General features: G+C 49.3%; 1 protein-coding gene across 1 annotated transcript in view; it reads left to right on the top strand.

Moving 5' to 3' along the window:
* CTNNA1 (catenin alpha 1) overlaps positions 1-20,448 on the top strand; it is a 712,178-nt gene that overhangs the window by 352,170 nt on the left and 339,560 nt on the right. Inside the window, exon 12 of the mRNA XM_069199317.1 lies at positions 18,196-18,396. Within this exon, the coding sequence (XP_069055418.1) occupies positions 18,196-18,396 (201 nt within the window). The remainder of the gene's footprint in view (positions 1-18,195; positions 18,397-20,448) is intronic.

Raw genomic sequence — 20,448 nt, 5'->3', positions numbered from 1 at the left:
AAACAAGCGTCGGGTTTGTAATGGAAGTCAATGGGAGATCTAGGGATCTCTTCAGCGCTGCAGGCAGGCCAGGGGGGGGTTCCTCGGGGAAACCTCCACTTGGGCAAGGGAGAGGGACTCCTGGGGGTCACTCCTCCAGTGAAAGTCCGGTCCTTCAGGTCCTGGGGGCTGCGGGTGCAGGGTCTCTCCCAGGTGTCGGGACTTTGGATTCAAAGAGTCGCGGTCAGGGGAAGCCTCGGGATTCCCTCTGCAGGCGGCGCTGTGGGGGCTCAGGGGGGACAGGTTTTTGTACTCACAGTCTTAGAGTAGTCCTGGGGTCCCTCCTGAGGTGTTGGATCGCCACCAGCCGAGTCGGGGTCGCCGGGTGCAGTGTTGCAAGTCTCACGCCTTTTGCGGGGAGCTTGCAGGGTTCTTTAAAGCTGCTGGAAACAAAGTTGCAGCTTTTCTTGGAGCAGGTCCGCTGTCCTCGGGAGTTTCTTGTCTTTTCGAAGTAGGGGCAGTCCTCAGAGGATGTCGAGGTCGCTGGTCCCTTTGGAAGGCGTCGCTGGAGCAGGATCTTTGGAAGGCAGGAGACAGGCCGGTGAGTTTCTGGAGCCAAGGCAGTTGTCGTCTTCTGGTCTTCCGCTGCAGGGGTTTTCAGCTAGGCAGTCCTTCTTCTTGTAGTTGCAGGAATCTAATTTTCTAGGGTTCAGGGTAGCCCTTAAATACTAAATTTAAGGGCGTGTTTTAGGTCTGGGGGGTTAGTAGCCAATGGCTACTAGCCCTGAGGGTGGGTACACCCTCTTTGTGCCTCCTCCCAAGGGGAGGGGGTCACAATCCTAACCCTATTGGGGGAATCCTCCATCTGCAAGATGGAGGATTTCTAAAAGTTAGAGTCACCTCAGCTCAGGACACCTTAGGGGCTGTCCTGACTGGCCAGTGACTCCTCCTTGTTGCTTTCTTTGTTCCCTCCAACCTTGCCGCCAAAAGTGGGGGCCGTGGCCGGAGGGGGCGGGCAACTCCACTAAGCTGGAGTGCCCTGCTGGGCTGTGACAAAGGGGTGAGCCTTTGAGGCTCACCGCCAGGTGTTACAGCTCCTGCCTGGGGGAGGTGTTAGCATCTCCACCCAGTGCAGGCTTTGTTACTGGCCTCAGAGTGACAAAGGCACTCTCCCCATGGGGCCAGCAACATGTCTCTAGTGTGGCAGGCTGCTGGAACTAGTCAGCCTACACAGACAGTCGGTTAAGTTTCAGGGGGCACCTCTAAGGTGCCCTCTGTGGTGTATTTTACAATAAAATGTACACTGGCATCAGTGTGCATTTATTGTGCTGAGAAGTTTGACACCAAACTTCCCAGTTTTCAGTGTAGCCATTATGGTGCTGTGGAGTTCGTGTTTGACAGGCTCCCAGACCATATACTCTTATGGCTACCCTGCACTTACAATGTCTAAGGTTTTGTTTAGACACTGTAGGGGTACCATGCTCATGCACTGGTACCCTCACCTATGGTATAGTGCACCCTGCCTTAGGGCTGTAAGGCCTGCTAGAGGGGTGTCTTACCTATACTGCATAGGCAGTGAGAGGCTGGCATGGCACCCTGAGGGGAGTGCCATGTCGACTTACTCATTTTGTTCTCACTAGCACACACAGGCTTGTAAGCAGTGTGTCTGTGCTGAGTGAGGGGTCTCTAGGGTGGCATAAGACATGCTGCAGCCCTTAGAGACCTTCCTTGGCATCAGGGCCCTTGGTACTAGAAGTAGCAGTTACAAGGGACTTAGCTGAATGCCAGGGTGTGCCAATTGTGGATACAATGGTACATTTTAGGTGAAAGAACACTGGTGCTGGGGCCTGGTTAGCAGGGTCCCAGCACTCTTCTCAGTCAAGTCAGCATCAGTATCAGGCAAAAAGTGGGGGGTAACTGCAACAGGGAGCCATTTCTTTACAACCGGTCCCTTGGGTCTCCTCTCAGCACGACGAGCGAGGTCCCTCGAATCCAGCGACACCGTCCAAGTGACCCCCACAGTCCAGTGACTCTTCAGCCCAAGTTTGGTGGAGGTAAGTCCTTGCCTCACCTCGCTGGGCTGCATTGCTGGGAACCGCGACTTTGCAAGCTACTCCGGCCCCTGTGCACTTCCGGCGGAAATCCTTCGTGCACAGCCAAGCCTGGGTCCACGGCACTCTAACCTGCATTGCACGACTTTCTAAGTTGGTCTCCGGCGACGTGGGACTCCTTTGTGCAACTTCGGCGAGCACCGTTTCACGCATCCTCGTAGTGCCTGTTTCTGGCACTTCTCCGGGTGCTACCTGCTTCAGTGAGGGCTCTTTGTCTTGCTCGACGTCCCCTCTCTCTGCAGGTCCAATTTGCGACCTCCTGGTCCCTCCTGGGCCCCAGCAGCGTCCAAAAACGCCAAACGCACGATTTGCGTGTAGCAAGGCTTGTTGGCGTCCATCCGGCGGGAAAACACTTCTGCACGACTCTCCAAGGCGTGGGGGATCCATCCTCCAAAGGGGAAGTCTTTAGCCCTTGTCGTTCCTGCAGTATTCACAGTTCTTCAGCCTAGTAAGAGCTTCTTTGCACCAACCGCTGGCATTTCTTGGGCATCTGCCCATCTCCGAGCTGCTTGTGACTTTTGGACTTGGTCCCCTTGTTCCACATGTACCCTCAGTCAGGAATCCATCGTTGTTGCATTGCTGATTTGTGTTTTCCTTGCATTTTCCCTCTAACACGACTATTTTGTCCTTAGGGGAACTTTAGTGCACTTTGCACTCACTTTTCAGGGTCTTGGGGAGGGTTATTTTGCTAACTCTCACTATTGTCTAATAGTCCCAGCGACCCTCTACAAGGTCACATAGGTTTGGGGTCCATTCGTGGTTCGCATTCCACTTTTGGAGTATATGGTTTGTGTAAGGAAATGCCTCCTTGGCATGGTTGCCCCCTGACTTTTTGCCTTTGCTGATGCTATGTTTACAATTGAATGTGTGCTGAGGCCTGCTAACCAGGCCCCAGCACCAGTGTTCTTTCCCTAACCTGTACTTTTGTATCCACAATTGGCAGACCCTGGCATCCAGATCAGTCCCTTGTAACTGGTACTTCTAGTACCAAGGGCCCTGATGCTCAGGAAGGTCTCTAAGGGCTGCAGCATGTCTTATGCCACCCTGGAGACCTCTCACTCAGCACAGACACACTGCTTACCAGCTTGTGTGTGCTAGTGAGGACAAAACGAGTAAGTCGACATGGCACTCCCCTCAGGGTGCCATGCCAGCCTCTCACTGCCTATGCAGTATAGGTAAGACACCCCTCTAGCAGGCCTTACAGCCCTAAGGCAGGGTGCACTATACCATAGGTGAGGGTACCAGTGCATGAGCATGGTACCCCTACAGTGTCTAAACAAAACCTTAGACATTGTAAGTGCAGGGTAGCCATAAGAGTATATGGTCTGGGAGTCTGTCAAACACGAACTCCACAGCACCATAATGGCTACACTGAAAACTGGGAAGTTTGGTATCAAACTTCTCAGCACAATAAATGCACACTGATGCCAGTGTACATTTTATTGTAAAATACACCACAGAGGGCACCTTAGAGGTGCCCCCTGAAACTTAACCGACTGTCTGTGTAGGCTGACTAGTTCCAGCAGCCTGCCACACCAGAGACATGTTGCTGGCCCCATGGGGAGAGTGCCTTTGTCACTCTGAGGCCAGTAACAAAGCCTGTACTGGGTGGAGATGCTAACACCTCCCCCAGGCAGGAGCTGTGACACCTGGCGGTGAGCCTCAAAGGCTCACCCCTTTGTCACAGCCCAGCAGGGCACTCAAGCTTAGTGGAGTTGCCCGCCCCCTCCGGCCACGGCCCCCACTTTTGGCGGCAAGGCTGGAGGGAACAAAGAAAGAAACAAGGAGGAGTCACTGGCCAGTCAGGACAGCCCCTAAGGTGTCCTGAGCTGAAGTGACTCTAACTTTTAGAAATCCTCCATCTTGCAGATGGAGGATTCCCCCAATAGGGTTAGGATTGTGACCCCCTCCCCTTGGGAGGAGGCACAAAGAGGGTGTACCCACCCTCAGGGCTAGTAGCCATTGGCTACTAACCCCCCAGACCTAAACACGCCCTTAAATTTAGTATATAAGGGCTACCCTGAACCCTAGAAAATTAGATTCCTGCAACTACAAGAAGAAGGACTGCCCAGCTGAAAACCCCTGCAGCGGAAGACCAGAAGACGACAACTGCCTTGGCTCCAGAAACTCACCGGCCTGTCTCCTGCCTTCCAAAGATCCTGCTCCAGCGACGCCTTCCAAAGGGACCAGCGACCTCGACATCCTCTGAGGACTGCCCCTGCTTCGAAAAGACAAGAAACTCCCGAGGACAGCGGACCTGCTCCAAGAAAAGCTGCAACTTTGTTTCCAGCAGCTTTAAAGAACCCTGCAAGCTCCCCGCAAGAAGCGTGAGACTTGCAACACTGCACCCGGCGACCCCGACTCGGCTGGTGGCGATCCAACACCTCAGGAGGGACCCCAGGACTACTCTGATACTGTGAGTACCAAAACCTGTCCCCCCTGAGCCCCCACAGCGCCGCCTGCAGAGGGAATCCCGAGGCTTCCCCTGACCGCGACTCTTTGAACCTAAAGTCCCGACGCCTGGGAGAGACCCTGCACCCGCAGCCCCCAGGACCTGAAGGACCGGACTTTCACTGGAGGAGTGACCCCCAGGAGTCCCTCTCCCTCGCCCAAGTGGAGGTTTCCCCGAGGAATTCCCCCCTTGCCTGCCTGCAGCGCTGAAGAGATCCCGAGATCTCTCATAGACTAACATTGCGAACCCGACGCCTGTTTCTACACTGCACCCGGCCGCCCCCGCGCTGCTGAGGGTGAAATTTCTGTGTGGACTTGTTTCCCCCCCGGTGCCCTACAAAACCCCCCTGGTCTGCCCTCCGAAGACGCGGGTACTTACCTGCAAGCAGACCGGAACCGGGGCACCCCCTTCTCTCCATTCTAGCCTATGTGTTTTGGGCACCACTTTGAACTCTGCACCTGACCGGCCCTGAGCTGCTGGGGTAATTGACTTTGGGGTTGCTCTGAACCCCCAACGGTGGGCTACCTTGGACCAAGAACTAAGCCCTGTAAGTGTCTTACTTACCTGGTTAACCTAACAAATACTTACCTCCCCTAGGAACTGTGAAAATTGCACTAAGTGTCCACTTTTAAAACAGCTATTTGTGAATAACTTGAAAAGTATACATGCAATTTTGATGATTTGAAGTTCCTAAAGTACTTACCTGCAATACCTTTCGAATGAGATATTACATGTAGAATTTGAACCTGTGGTTCTTAAAATAAACTAAGAAAAGATATTTTTCTATATAAAAACCTATTGGCTGGATTTGTCTCTGAGTGTGTGTACCTCATTTATTGTCTATGTGTATGTACAACAAATGCTTAACACTACTCCTTGGATAAGCCTACTGCTCGACCACACTACCACAAAATAGAGCATTAGTATTATCTCTTTTTGCCACTATCTTACCTCTAAGGGGAACCCTTGGACTCTGTGCATACTATTCCTTACTTTGAAATAGTGCATACAGAGCCAACTTCCTACAGTTTGTGTTGCCCCTATCCCTATGTTTCCCCATTGCATCCTATTGTAACTATACATTGTTTGCACTGTTTTCTAAGACTATACTGCATATTTTTGCTATTGTGTATATATATCTTGTGTATATTTCCTATCCTCTCACTGAGGGTACACTCTAAGATACTTTGGCATATTGTCATAAAAATAAAGTACCTTTATTTTTAGTATAACTGTGTATTGTGTTTTCTTATGATATTGTGCATATGACACTAAGTGGTACTGTAGTAGCTTCACACGTCTCCTAGTTCAGCCTAAGCTGCTCTGCTAAGCTACCATTATCTATCAGCCTAAGCTGCTAGACACCCTATACACTAATAAGGGATAACTGGGCCTGGTGCAAGGTGCAAGTACCCCTTGGTACTCACTACAAGCCAGTCCAGCCTCCTACACAGCTCAGCAGGAGAAGGGATTCATGCAGCTGGTTGTTGCTTGATGTAGGTGCCTGAGGTTGCAGGGGGAGTGACTCCTTCACTCTAAGGGAGATTCCTCCTTCTTGTGCAGGCTGAAGAGTTTCATTCTTCTTAGGATGCAAGCCCCTGGAAATGTTGGCAGGAGCCCTGGAAACAATGTTGCTGAAGAGTCCTTTCTTCTTGGAAGCAGCTTGTCGGGTATTGGAGGTGCCAGTCGCAGATACGGAGGCCAGAAGTTGAAGTAAAGGTTGCAGAGAAGTCCTACTGGAATCTTGCAAGCCGAATCTGAGGACCAAGCTAAGAGAGAGACCCTAAATAGCGCTGAAAGGTGCTGTCTTAGCAGGGCTAAAGCAGAAAAAATAAAGGTCCTAAAGGCTCCAAAGGAGGACAGGGTTGCTGTCCTAGAGTGTTAGGGGTGGTGCAAGGTTCCTGCACCAAAGTTTCGCTGGGTGGGCATGAGGACTGCTCCAAGTTTCCTAAGAGGGCAGATTTGCTTTTCTGTCTTAGGTTCCTTCCAGAGGGGTACTTTTCCCCCTGGGGCTCAGCTGTGACAGCTTTTGGCTCTTGTGGTACAGGCTCCACCCTGGGGGTGGCATCCCCCAGAGGAATGCGGTCCTTATTGTGAGGGTGGGCATTGGATAATTTGGTATACTGCTTGCCTGTGTTTTTAGGAGTGTCCTGGGCCATTATTATAGGCTCCAGGGGTCCTTCTCTACTTGGCTTTTTATTCTGCTTGAAGATTTAAAGGGAGCAAATGTTTGGGGATGCCCAGCATGGCTGCATGGACAAGGAACTCTACCTCAGCCCAATCTAAGGTCTCTAGGTCATTCCCTAAGAGACACTCAACAGAACAGCTAGGTTAGGTGAGACTACTACCTGTTTAGGGCCAGTAACTCTCCCCAGCTAAAGTGTACTACAGTTAAGGGGAGGGACTGGGTGGAGTTATTTACATCAGTGACTTAGTATTGGTGACCAAGTAGGTGGTGTTCAGGTGACACTACCTTTCATTAACTATGGTGACCCTGGCCTCAACACCATTTACCTGAATGTGCTGCTTGTTCTTAACCATATTAAGGGGGCAAGCAGCTAGGGTGGCAAGGCCAGTGTCACCCTGGGAGAAAAACTCTATTAGGGGTCTCTATACTTAACCCAGATTCCACTATGGACCCAAAGGTGAACCCAACTACACGTTCGGGCTGACTACTGCCAGTAGTCCCACTACTACTCCTACTGGTACTACTCCTACTGGTACCAGGAGTGGAAGTGGATGTAGTAGTGGTGAAAGGGTCAGGACCTTTACCAGGACAGGAGCTGTCCCCCGGTCTATGGCCTTTATTAATGCACACAAAGCACCAAGGCTTTTTACTGTTTGCAGAGGAGGAAGAGGTTTTAGACCCACCCCCAGAGGTGTTTTGTGGGCCAGATGAGTCTTTACTTTTGTCTGTCCCCACCCTTGTCCTGAGACTTGCCAGTTTCCTTTTTCTTATCTTTGTCACCCCCTGTATGAGGTATTCTGCTCACTCTTTTTCTGACCCATTTGTCTGCATTCTTTCCCTGTTCTTGGGGAGAGGTCAGATCTGAGTCTACCAAGTACTGGTGCAACAAATCAGAGACACAGTTGTTGAGAAAATGTTCTCTCAGAATTGCATCATACAAGCCTTCCAAGTCCCTGACTTTGCTACCATATAACCAGCCTTCCGAAGCTTTTACAGAGCAGTCCACAAAATCAATCTAGTCTTGGGAGGACTTTCTTGGTCTCCCTGAACTTAATTCTGTACTGTTTAGTTGTGAGACCAAATCCATCTAACAGAGCAGACTTTAGAACTGTATGGCTGTCAGTATCCTCCTCCCTGACAGTAAGAAGCCTATTCCTACCCTTGTCAGAGAAGGAGAACCAAAGAATTGCAGCCCACTGCCTCTGGGGGACCTTCTGAACTTTACAGGCCCTCTCCAGAGTAGCAAGCCGCTTCTGAATGTCATCCCCCACCTTGTAGGGGGGAACAACTTAGCTAAGGTTTCTAGAATCAAGAGTCCTCCCTGATCCCAGGTTCCCTGAAACCAAAGCTGCTGCCACCATGGGGTGCTAACCCCAAACCCTGCTTCTCTCTCTCTACTACCAAGGCCTCCCTGTCTAGGGCTAGCTGTGGCTGCTGCAGCCTCAGCTTTGCCTCCTCCGGCCTCAGTTTTCTAAGTTCCCAATCTAAGGAGTCCTCTTCTAGAGTTGAGCAGTTTGTCCCCTCTGATACAAAGGTGACATGAATGGCAGGATGAGGATCTGTCCCTATGTTTAGTAACCCTCAGAACGAGTCCCCTGGGAGCAAAGGGGGGAGGGGGGCTACTAACTTGGCCACCTTTGGCACTACCTGTAGTGCTCCCAGCTACAATAGAGCACTTACTAGAGACCCTGTGATCCTCTGAGGGACCCTCCTGACCCTCCTCAGTATCTAATTCTTCTTTTTCCAATATTGGGGTAGGGATTAGAGTCTAATTCCTGTTCCCTCTCCTCCTGGCTACCAGCCTGACCCTGGTAATCCTGGAGGAAAAGTCCCAAGAATATACTCTTACTAGGGTTCCTCCCTGTCTTCAGTTTCCTACTCTTACACACTTCCCTCAGTTCCTGAAAGATGAGGTCCTTATAGTGAGAACTCATTTTCTGAGATGTGCTAGGCACTCAAGACATGTTAGAGTGGTTTAGGGTGTGCCTAACTTCCCTAACCTCTAGTCTCTCTTAGAAAAGTTTGGAGTAAGGGCTATGCCCAGACCCCTCCTACCCAAACCCTAGAGACCATGTCCTGACACTATGTGTATGTCTCTAGCTATTAGTGGTTTTTCCTGTGGAAATTACCAAATGGCAGAGTGGTAAGGTGTAAGGAAATGCCTCCTTGGCATGGTTGCCCCCTGACTTTTTGCCTTTGCTGATGCTATGTTTACAATTGAAAGTGTGCTGAGGCCTGCTAACCAGGCCCCAGCACCAGTGTTCTTTCCCTAACCTGTACTTTTGTATCCACAATTGGCAGACCCTGGCATCCAGATAAGTCCCTTGTAACTGGTACTTCTAGTACCAAGGGCCCTGATGCCAAGGAAGGTCTCTAAGGGCTGCAGCATGTCTTATGCCACCCTGGAGACCTCTCACTCAGCACAGACACCCTGCTTGCCAGCTTGTGTGTGCTAGTGAGAACAAAACGAGTAAGTCGACATGGCACTCCCCTCAGGGTGCCATGCCAGCCTCTCACTGCCTATGCAAGTATAGGTCAGTCACCCCTCTAGCAGGCCTTACAGCCCTAAGGCAGGGTGCACTATACCATAGGTGAGGGTACCAGTGCATGAGCATGGTACCCCTACAGTGTCTAAACAAAACCTTAGACATTGTAAGTGCAGGGTAGCCACAAGAGTATATGGTCTGGGAGTTTGTCAAACACGAACTCCACAGCACCATAATGGCTACACTGAAAACTGGGAAGTTTGGTATCAAACTTCTCAGCACAATAAATGCACACTGATACCAGTTGTAGGAAGTTGGCTCTGTATGTGCTATTTCAAAGTAAGGAATAGCATGCATAGAGTCCAAGGGTTCCCCTTAGAGGTAAAATAGTGGTAAAAATAGATAATACTAATGCTCTATTTTGTGGTAGTGTGGTCGAGCAGTAGGCTTATCCAAGGAGTAGTGTTAAGCATTTGTTGTACATACACCTAGACAATAAATGAGGTACACACACTCAGAGACAAATCCAGCCAATAGGTTTTTGTATAGAAAAATATCTTTTCTTAGTTTATTTTAAGAACCACAGGTTCAAATTCTACATGTAATATCTCATTCGAAAGGTATTGCAGGTAAGTACTTTAGGAACTTCAAATCATCAAAATTGCATGTATACTTTTCAAGTTATTCACAAATAGCTGTTTTAAAAGTGGACACTTAGTGCAATTTTCACAGTTCCTAGGGGAGGTAAGTATTTGTTAGTTTAACCAGGTAAGTAAGACACTTACAGGGCTTAGTTCTTGGTCCAAGGTAGCCCACCGTTGGGGGTTCAGAGCAACCCCAAAGTCACCACACCAGCAGCTCGGGGCCGGTCAGGTGCAGAGTTCAAAGTGGTGCCCAAAACACATAGGCTAGAATGGAGAGAAGGGGGTGCCCCGGTTCCGGTCTGCTTGCAGGTAAGTACCCGCGTCTACGGAGGGCAGACCAGGGGGGTTTTGTAGGGCACCGGAGGGGACACAAGCCCACACAGAAATTTCACCCTCAGCAGCGCGGGGGCGGCCGGGTGCAGTGTAGAAACAAGCGTCGGGTTTGCAATGTTAGTCTATGAGAGATCTCGGGATCTCTTTAGCGCTGCAGGCAGGCAAGGGGGGGGGTTCCTCGGGGAAACCTCCACTTGGTCAAGGGAGAGGGACTCCTGGGGGTCACTCCTCCAGTGAAAGTCCGGTCCTTCAGGTCCTGGGGGCTGCGGGTGCAGGGTCTCTCCCAGGTGTCGGGACTTGGGATTCAAAGAGTCGCGGTCAGGGGAAGCCTCGGGATTCCCTCTGCAGGCGGCGCTGTGGGGGCTCAGGGGGGACAGGTTTTTGTACTCAGTCTTAGAGTAGTCCTGGGGTCCCTCCTGAGGTGTCGGATCGCCACCAGCCGAGTCGGGGTCGCCGGGTGCAGTGTTGCAAGTCTCACGCTTCTTGCGGGGAGCTTGCAGGGTTCTTTAAAGCTGCTGGAAACAAAGTTGCAGCTTTTCTTGGAGCAGGTCCGCTGTCCTCGGGAGTTTCTTGTCTTTTCGAAGCAGGGGCAGTCCTCAGAGGATGTCGAGGTCGCTGGTCCCTTTGGAAGGCATCGCTGGAGCAGGATCTTTGGAAGGCAGGAGACAGGCCGGTGAGTTTCTGGAGCCAAGGCAGTTGTCGTCTTCTGGTCTTCCTCTGCAGGGGTTTTCAGCTAGGCAGTCCTTCTTCTTGTAGTTGCAGGAATCTAATTTTCTAGGGTTCAGGGTAGCCCTTAAATACTAAATTTAAGGGCGTGTTTAGGTCTGGGGGGTTAGTAGCCAATGGCTACTAGCCCTGAGGGTGGGTACACCCTCTTTGTGCCTCCTCCCAAGGGGAGGGGGTCACAATCCTAACCCTATTGGGGGAATCCTCCATCTGCAAGATGGAGGATTTCTAAAAGTTAGTCACTTCAGCTCAGGACACCTTAGGGGCTGTCCTGACTGGCCAGTGACTCCTCCTTGTTGCTTTCTTTGTTCCCTCCAGCCTTGCCGCCAAAAGTGGGGGCCGTGGCCGGAGGGGGCGGGCAACTCCACTAAGCTGGAGTGCCCTGCTGGGCTGTGACAAAGGGGTGAGCCTTTGAGGCTCACCGCCAGGTGTCACAACTCCTGCCTGGGGGAGGTGTTAGCATCTCCACCCAGTGCAGGCTTTGTTACTGGCCTCAGAGTGACAAAGGCACTCTCCCCATGGGGCCAGCAACATGTCTCTGGTGTGGCAGGCTGCTGGAACTAGTCAGCCTACACAGACAGTTGGTTAAGTTTTAGGGGGCACCTCTAAGGTGCCCTCTGTGGTGTATTTTACAATAAAATGTACACTGGCATCAGTGTGCATTTATTGTGCTGAGAAGTTTGATACCAAACTTCCCAGTTTTCAGTGTAGCCATTATGGTGCTGTGGAGTTCGTGTTTGACAGACTCCCAGACCATATACTCTTATGGCTACCCTGCACTTACAATGTCTAAGGTTTTGTTTAGACACTGTAGGGGTACCATGCTCATGCACTGGTACCCTCACCTATGGTATAGTGCACCCTGCCTTAGGGCTGTAAGGCCTGCTAGAGGGGTGTCTTACCTATACTGCATAGGCAGTGAGAGGCTGGCATGGCACCCTGAGGGGAGTGCCATGTCGACTTACTCGTTTTGTCCTCACCAGCACACACAAGCTGGCAAGCAGTGTGTCTGTGCTGAGTGAGAGGTCTCCAGGGTGGCATAAGACATGCTGCAGCCCTTAGAGACCTTCCTTGGCATCAGGGCCCTTGGTACTAGAAGTACCAGTTACAAGGGACTTATCTGGATGCCAGGGTCTGCCAATTGTGGATACAAAAGTACAGGTTATTGAAAGAACACTGGTGCTGGGGCCTGGTTAGCAGGCCTCAGCACACTTTCAATTGTAAACATAGCATCAGCAAAGGCAAAAAGTCAGGGGGCAACCATGCCAAGGAGGCATTTCCTTACACCAGTGTACATTTTATTGCAAAATACACCCCAGAGGGCACCTTAGAGGTGCCCCCTGAAACTTAACCAACTGTCTGTGTAGGCTGACTAGTTCCAGCAGCCTGCCACACTAGAGACATGTTGCTGGCCCCATGGGGAGAGTGCCTTTGTCACTCTGAGGCCAGTAACAAAGCCTGCACTGGGTGGAGATGCTAACACCTCCCCCAGGCAGGAGCTGTGACACCTGGCGGTGAGCCTCAAAGGCTCACCCCTTTGTCACAGCCCAGCAGGGCACTCCAGCTTAGTGGAGTTGCCCGCCCCCTCCGGCCACGGCCCCCACTTTTGGCGGCAAGGCTGGAGGGAACAAAGAAAGCAACAAGGAGGAGTCACTGACCAGTCAGGACAGCCCCTAAGGTGTCCTGAGCTGAGGTGACTCTAACTTTTAGAAATCCTCCATCTTGCAGATGGAGGATTCCCCCAATAGGGTTAGGATTGTGACCCCCTCCCCTTGGGAGGAGGCACAAAGAGGGTGTACCCACCCTCAGGGCTAGTAGCCATTGGCTACTAACCCCCCAGACCTAAACACGCCCTTAAATTTAGTATTTAAGGGCTACCCTGAACCCTAGAAAATTAGATTCCTGCAACAACAACAAGAAGGACTGCCTAGCTGAAAACCCCTGCAGAGGAAGACCAGAAGACAACTACTGCCTTGGCTCCAGAAACTCACCGGCCTGTCTCCTGCCTTCCAAAGAACTCTGCTCCAGCGACGCCCTCCAAAGGGACCAGCGACCTCTGAATCCTCTGAGGACTGCCCTGCTTCGACGACGACAAGAAACTCCCGAGGACAGCGGACCTGCTCCAAAAAGACTGCAACTTTGTTTCAAGAAGCAGCTTTAAAGAACCCTGCAACTCCCCGCAAGAAGCGTGAGACTTGCAACACTGCACCCGGCGACCCCGACTCGGCTGGTGGAGAACCAACACCTCAGGGAGGACCCCCGGACTACTCTACGACTGTGAGTACCAAAACCTGTCCCCCCTGAGCCCCCACAGCGCCACCTGCAGAGGGAATCCCGAGGCTTCCCCTGACCGCGACTCTCTGAAACCTAAGTCCCGACGCCTGGAAAAGACCCTGCACCCGCAGCCCCCAGGACCTGAAGGACCGGACTTTCACTGCAGAAGTGACCCCCAGGAGTCCCTCTCCCTTGCCCAAGTGTAGGTTTCCCCGAGGAAGCCCCCCCCTTGCCTGCCTGCAGCGCTGAAGAGATCCCTTGATCTCTCATTGACTAACATTGCGAACCTGAAGCCTGTTTTAACACTGCACCCGGCCGCCCTCGCGCCGCTGAGGGTGAAATTTCTGTGTGGGCTTGTGTCCCCCCCGGTGCCCTACAAAACCCCCCTGGTCTGCCCTCCGAAGACGCGGGTACTTACCTGCAAGCAGACCGGAACCGGGGCACCCCCTTCTCTCCATTGAAGCCTATGCGTTTTGGGCACCACTTTGAACTCTGCACCTGACCGGCCCTGAGCTGCTGGTGTGGTGACTTTGGGGTTGCTCTGAACCCCCAACGGTGGGCTACCTTGGACCAAGAACTGAACCCTGTAAGTGTCTTACTTAACTGGTAAAACTAACAAAAACTTACCTCCCCCAGGAACTGTGAAAATTGCACTGTGTCCACTTTTAAAATAGCTATTTGTGAATAACTTGAAAAGTATACATGCAATTGAAATGATTCAAAGTTCCTAATGTACTTACCTGCAATACCTTTCAAACAAGATATTACATGTTAAATTTGAACCTGTGGTTCTTAAAATAAACTAAGAAAAGATATTTTTCTATACAAAACCTATTAGCTGGATTTGTCTCTGAGTGTGTGTACCTCATTTATTGTCTATGTGTATGTACAACAAATGCTTAACTACTCCTTGGATAAGCCTACTGCTCGACCACACTACCACAAAATAGAGCATTAGTATTATCTATTTTTACCACTATTTTACCTCTAAGGGGAACCCTTGGACTCTGTGCATGCTATTCCTTACTTTGAAATAGCACATACAGAGCCAACTTCCTACATAAGGCAATTGCAAGTGTTTATCCCACCGCTGCACCACCAATGTATGAAGCTGGCCTGATGTTTTTTGGGTACTTAACTGCACCTTATACCATGTCCAGGTATCCCCTCTTAATAAAGTGTAGGCAGTGTCTAGAAGCCAGGCTCTCTAGAGGTAGCTGTGGATGAGCAGTCAAGGCTTATCTAGGAGACATGCAAAGCTCATGCAATACCACTGTAGTCACTAAGCACTTACACACATGAAAGAAAACACTCAGTTGTACAAAAATAAAGGTACTTTATGTTTGGAACACAATACCACTAAATACTAGAAGGGTAGTCCTCCAATAGGAGGTAAGTAATACACTAAATATTTACACTAGTAATCAGAAATATGCATAGAAAAGGTTAGACAACAGTGCAAATAGCAATAAACAATAGTGACACTAGGGGGAGCACAAACCATATACTAAATGTTGCAAAGCTGTCAGGAGTTGTGGAAACTGTCGCAGAAGAGTCTTCTTAGACGATTGCAGCTTTGTCGGCTCCTGGAGGGTGGACTTGCAGTTTCAGTGGTCAGAAGTCGAGGTAGAGGTTGCAGAGTAATCCTGCTGGAGTCTTGCAGGCAAAATCTGAGGACCCACCCAAGAGAGAGACCCTAAATAGCCCTGAAAGGGGTATTGGTCACCTAATCAGGTAAGCGAAGGGGCCTCTGACATCACCTCCCTTGACTGTGCACTCAGATGCTCCCAGATTTCCCTGCCAACCTTGGAAACAAGATGGCAGAGCCCAGGGACCCTCTGGAGGAGCTTTGATCACCACCCCTGGGGTGGTGATGAACTGGGGAGTGGTCACTCCTCTTTCCATTGTCCAGTTTTACGCCAGAGCAGGGACTGGGGGTTCCTAAACCAGTGTGGACTGGTTTATGCACAGAGGGCACCAAATGTTTCCTTCAAAGCATACCAGTGGCTTGAGGAGGCTAGCCCTCCCAAGCTAGGCACACCTATTTCCAAAGGTAGAGGGTGATACCTCCCTGTCCCAAAGGAAATCCTTTGTTCAGCCTTCTTTGGCTTGATCAGATCAAGCAGCAGGAGGGCAGAAACCTGTCTGAAGGGGTGGCAACAGCTTGGGCTGCCCGAAAACCCTGTAAGACTGGTGGTAGTAATGCTGGGGGTCCTCTAAGGAGTCCCCAGAGTGCATGGAATCATCCTTCCAATACATATAACTGTACTGGGGTATGTTTCCGACATTTTTGATACCAAACATGCCCAGGTTTAGAGTTACCATTATGTAGCTGGACATAGGTAGTGACCTATGTCCAGTACATGCGTAAAATGACGTCCTCACAATCACAAAGCCCAGGAAAATGGATCTGGAGTTTGTGGGGGCTCCTCTGCTAGTGTAGGGGTGCCCTCACACACAGGTACCTGCACCCTGCCCTCTGGACTAAGAGGGCCTACCATAAGGGTGACTTAGAGTGACCTGTAGTGAAAACGGGTGCATGCACCTGTTTCACGCAGACTGGAATGGCAGGCCTGCAGAACCGTTTGCATGTGCTCCCTATGGGTGGCAGAATAACTGCTGCAGCCCATAGGGATCCTCTGGAACCCCACTGCCCTGGGTACCATATACTAGGAACTTACATGGGGCTGGGGGGACCAGTATGCCAATTGTGGGAAGAAAAAGGTACAGTTTACAGAAGAGAGCATAACTACTGGCGTCCTGGTTAGCAGGATCCCAGTAGACAAACACACTGACAAAAGGCAGAAAATTTGGGTAACCATGCCAAGAAAGAGGGCACTTTCTTACTTACCCAGGGTAATTTCACACTTACCTTGGTTGGACGCCTCCATTCCTATACCACTTTCTTAGTATAAGGTTACAACCCCCCCCCCCTTTCTACTTCTATGGTGTGGCACCCTATACTGAGTCCAGGCACCCTTAGTGATAGTGAAAAGGTGTCCAGATAGGAGCTCTCTAGGAGTAGCTGAGGCGAGCAGCCAATGCTCATCTAGGAGGAATGTGAAGCACTTGCAATACCGCAGTAAGACAGTAACTTACTCACAAGAAAGAACCACATAGGTGTTGCAAAAATAAGATTATTTATTACAGTACTACTGCTAGACTAGCATTGGTATATCTCCCTTTGGAGATACCTACACACAATATATACACAATAACCAGCAGAAATAGCATAAAAAATACAGGAGGGGGAGGCTACCAAGGTAAGTGTAGTATAATTAGCTAGGGGTACCTTAAAACACCAGAGGTAGGGTTCGGTAAGTGTCCCCAGTCACCAGGTTGCAGAGCAGTTACCCACTCAGTCATCTCATAGCCTAACACAGGGAGGTTGTGGTTGGAGTTTGTGCGTTTGAGGACCCCTCCCAGTGGACCCCGGGGAAACCAACCAGCGAGGAAGGTTGAGAGTGCTGCCTGAGGATACCCAGAAGACAGACGTACCTACACCAGGAGAGCCAGATGCAGGGGGAGAAGGGATGCTCTCTGAAGTCAGTGGAAGCCTTGGATTGCCCAACTGCTGTCACGACCCGTGGACCAGGCCAGTGGAACCCAGAGACTGAATCTGGGCGTGGAGGATCTGAAAAGGAAGGGGACAGAGTCCATCAACCAGGTGGTGCAGGTGGCAATGTCCACCCTCCTGGAGGTGAAGTTTCTGCAAGTCAGTGGAGTTAAAGGTCCACCTGCGGGGTCCAGGATCCCAGGAGTCACCTACGAGCTGTCCTTCGACGGTCTCCGGATTGCAGGAGGGTCATTGATTAGCCAGGTCACAAGCACTGCCAAATGTAAGCAGGAGATAAAGATGTATTTGCAGAGTTTTGGGGATTAGCAAGATGCAGGAGACTCTACCCTGGAGGGGGAGACAGTGCTGGCACGGGGGGCTCCTCGGGGTAGCCAACACCTGGGCTAGGCAGAGGGTCACCTGGGGGAGTCGCTCCTGCACTGGAGTTCGGTTCCTTCAGGGCCTGGGGGCTTTTTAAATAACCTTCTGATAAGCCTACTGCTCGACCACAGTACCACAAAATAGAGCATTAGAATTATCTCCTTTTGCCACTATCTTACCTCTAAGGGGAACCCATGGACTCTGTGCACACTATTTCTTACTTTGAGATAGTATATACAGAGCCAACTTCCTTCACTCCAAGGGACATTCCTTCATGCTTCCTCATGCAAACAGAGTCCTCGTGACCCTGGAGAATGCACAGCCTTGGACGTTAGACTTTTTCCAGGTGCTGGAGAAACAATGTTGCAGTGGGAGCCCTCCCAACTGGATTCAGTCTTGTTTCAGTTACTAAGGCAGACCTGCAGCGTTCTGGAGGCCAGTTTTGCAGATGTGTCCTGCAGAGAGTTCATTGTAGAGACTTACTTGAAGAATCCCAGGTCCCACAGTCAGGGGAGCCCTTAGGTAACCCTGTGCCTCTTGTCCTGGTGACTGCACGAAAAGCTTAGCAGGAACTCTGTAGTGCTGTAGATTTCATGAGACCTTGTTATAGAATTAGACTGCAGTAGTGTTGTGGACCTGGAATCCCAGTGGTCAGTGACAGTGCCCACACACGATTTCAGAAGAGGCCTCACAAAAAGGAAAATACAATTTCTTTTGGTAAAGATTCTCTTAGAGAAGGGAAATCTTCCTTCAGGTTTAAATATCCTTTTTATGCTGAGAGGAGATATTATAATCTGAAATCTGTGTGTTTATTTTTATCATAGATTTGTTTTCTGTCTTTTGACTCCTGTCAGATATACTTGTCCTGAGCAAGGCATTACTCAGCCAAGGTCTTGATAACCTCAGGAAGGTTTATGTAGAAAGCTTAGTTCAACTTATTTAGGTATCGTGAACTTTTGATAAATGTTTTTTTAACTTCATACTAATAGCTTGTTTATGAACGGCTCTTTGCACTGTTTATATGAAAAACACATTTAAGTTTGCTGATATGTTTCTTTCCTTTAGAGAATCACATATTGGAAGATGTCAACAAATGTGTGATTGCCCTTCAAGAAAGAGATGTTGATGGGCTTGACCGAACAGCTGGTGCAATTCGTGGTCGTGCAGCAAGAGTCATTCATGTTGTCACATCTGAAATGGATAATTATGAACCTGGGATTTACACAGAAAAGGTTATTGAGGCTACAAAATTGTTATCAGACACAGGTACTTATTTTATTTAACTTGATATAAACTTGTTTTCACTGTGTTCTCAATCTTGTTACTTCAAAAGTCACAATAAATGCTTACGGGTATTTTGTTATTTGTTGAGGTCAACACATACTTCCAGTCCGCCTCCTATTGCTTTAAATGTAAGGATAGATCTGCTTACATTAAAAACTTAAACTGAGTACAAATAATAGATTGAAGGCTGCAACCACAAGTATTGTCCTGAGCTTCAAAATTCAGAATTTCTGATGTTTTTGTTGGTGTCAAACTTGTTTGTAAACATCCATCTGGCTTCCTTCCGTCAAACGTTTGTAATGTCACTTCGGTTTCTGAAGGGGACTGTAGTATTTTTGCACAGAACTTTAAAAAAAAATAAAAAAAAACATAATCTGCTTCTCCTCACAACAGCAGTACACAGGCCCACTTCCTCATATTCCAGGCCTTTCATTTCTCCTCAAGTTGGACCAGACTTGCACATGGCTCACGGGCTCCCTCAGCCTCATATGTTTTACTTAGTATTTTTCTTTGGCGCTGTCTCCTTCCAGTAGTGTTCCTCTGGATGTTTTGCAGATCCTGCTTCTCAGAAATTAACTTTATTTTTGTTTGTATATCTTTTAATATCATTTTGCAGATCCACTACATACATATAGCAACTATATCAGAAGTACTGTCTCATTCAGCATGACATAAGATATGTAATAAACAAGTTAATGTTGCTAGTTTGTGAGTCTATATGTAAGTCACTTGTTTGGTCATTTGTTTCACTGTGTACCTCGAGTGTTTGCAGTTTCTTGCATGTGACATGGTACAGCATACAGTGCGAGGATTTCATGGATTATAATGTGTGTTCCTAAACTAGCAAGAGCTGTGTAGAGTCAAGGTGGGTTTTAGAGGGGTAGGCTGTATCCCATATGCACAATCAGGATGGGCATACATGGGTTGCCTCGTGACAGTGAGGCACCTAGCATACAAAAGTCTCCCAAATGTTTTCAAAGTTTCTAATTCGTCATTCAACCTGTAGATCACCCGCTTAGGCAAAGCATATCCTCTATAGTCAGCATCCATTCCTCTAGTGTTGGTGGTTGGGATGCTTTCCAAAGACGTAATATGCATAGCTTGGCCTCGAAGTGACTTGTCCAACTACCATTTCTTGTGGTTGGTAGTAGAGTCCATGTCCTGGGTGTCAGGCAGCATTGCTAACTCAATAGATAGGCAGATACGGAGGTCCGAAGAGTGTTCCAGAGGGATTCCCAATATGATTCAATTGTGTGGCCTGGACCAGAGTATATGGACTGCCTCCCAGAAATGGGCTGTTGCTTACAGTGTAGAGAACCATCTGACCAGCCCATGTATATTGTCTGATTAAATTTTACTCAGAAGGCCTTAAACCTTTTTTTTTTTTCTGTGAACCTTATTTAGTATTTCATAACGTAAGCCGTTGTCCTTCCCAAGGGAAGGGGAAGTAGAACTTTATTCCAAGAAGTCCTGGGTGATCTTTTCAGTTGGCTGGAGGCTTCTACAGCAAATACTCAATTTTGGGGAAACCAGAGTACTTTGACATTCTTACACTGTGGTTTGTCCATAGGTGCTTCTGCACCCACCCAGCATAACAGAAGTACTTATGCCAAGCTGCTGGCATGGCTCAACATAGGGTCTTGGTCCTATACATTTCATAAGTCTAAACCTGCAAATAAGCTTCCTGGGTCTAAGAAATAAGTAAATGTAATTGTGACATCTTTGTCTGTTGACCCAAAAGACCAGAATTACTAATTCCATGTGTAAAGTGGACCATCCTAAAAGATTGTAAAGCCCTGGGTTCTGCCTCTGATGCGAATGGAACCCTGGGAACTAAAACAGCTACTCAGCATTAGTTCAGTGAATCGAATACCATGTCATCAGTTTCACTTACTAAATAAGTATCTGCTATATTGAATGTTTATTTTGGTTCCACTTTGGAGCTCCCTCTTGATCTTATGGATGAGTTGGTAGGCCAGATCTTGGCCCTTTTGGTACAACCTTCTTTTAATGATACTTGACCTAAAGAAGGGT

Source organism: Pleurodeles waltl, chromosome 7, assembly GCF_031143425.1.
Source record: "Pleurodeles waltl isolate 20211129_DDA chromosome 7, aPleWal1.hap1.20221129, whole genome shotgun sequence".
Taxonomy (NCBI): Eukaryota; Metazoa; Chordata; class Amphibia; order Caudata; family Salamandridae; genus Pleurodeles; species Pleurodeles waltl.
Note: the sequence above shows the minus strand (reverse complement) of the source record. Positions and strands in the feature narration are given on the sequence as shown.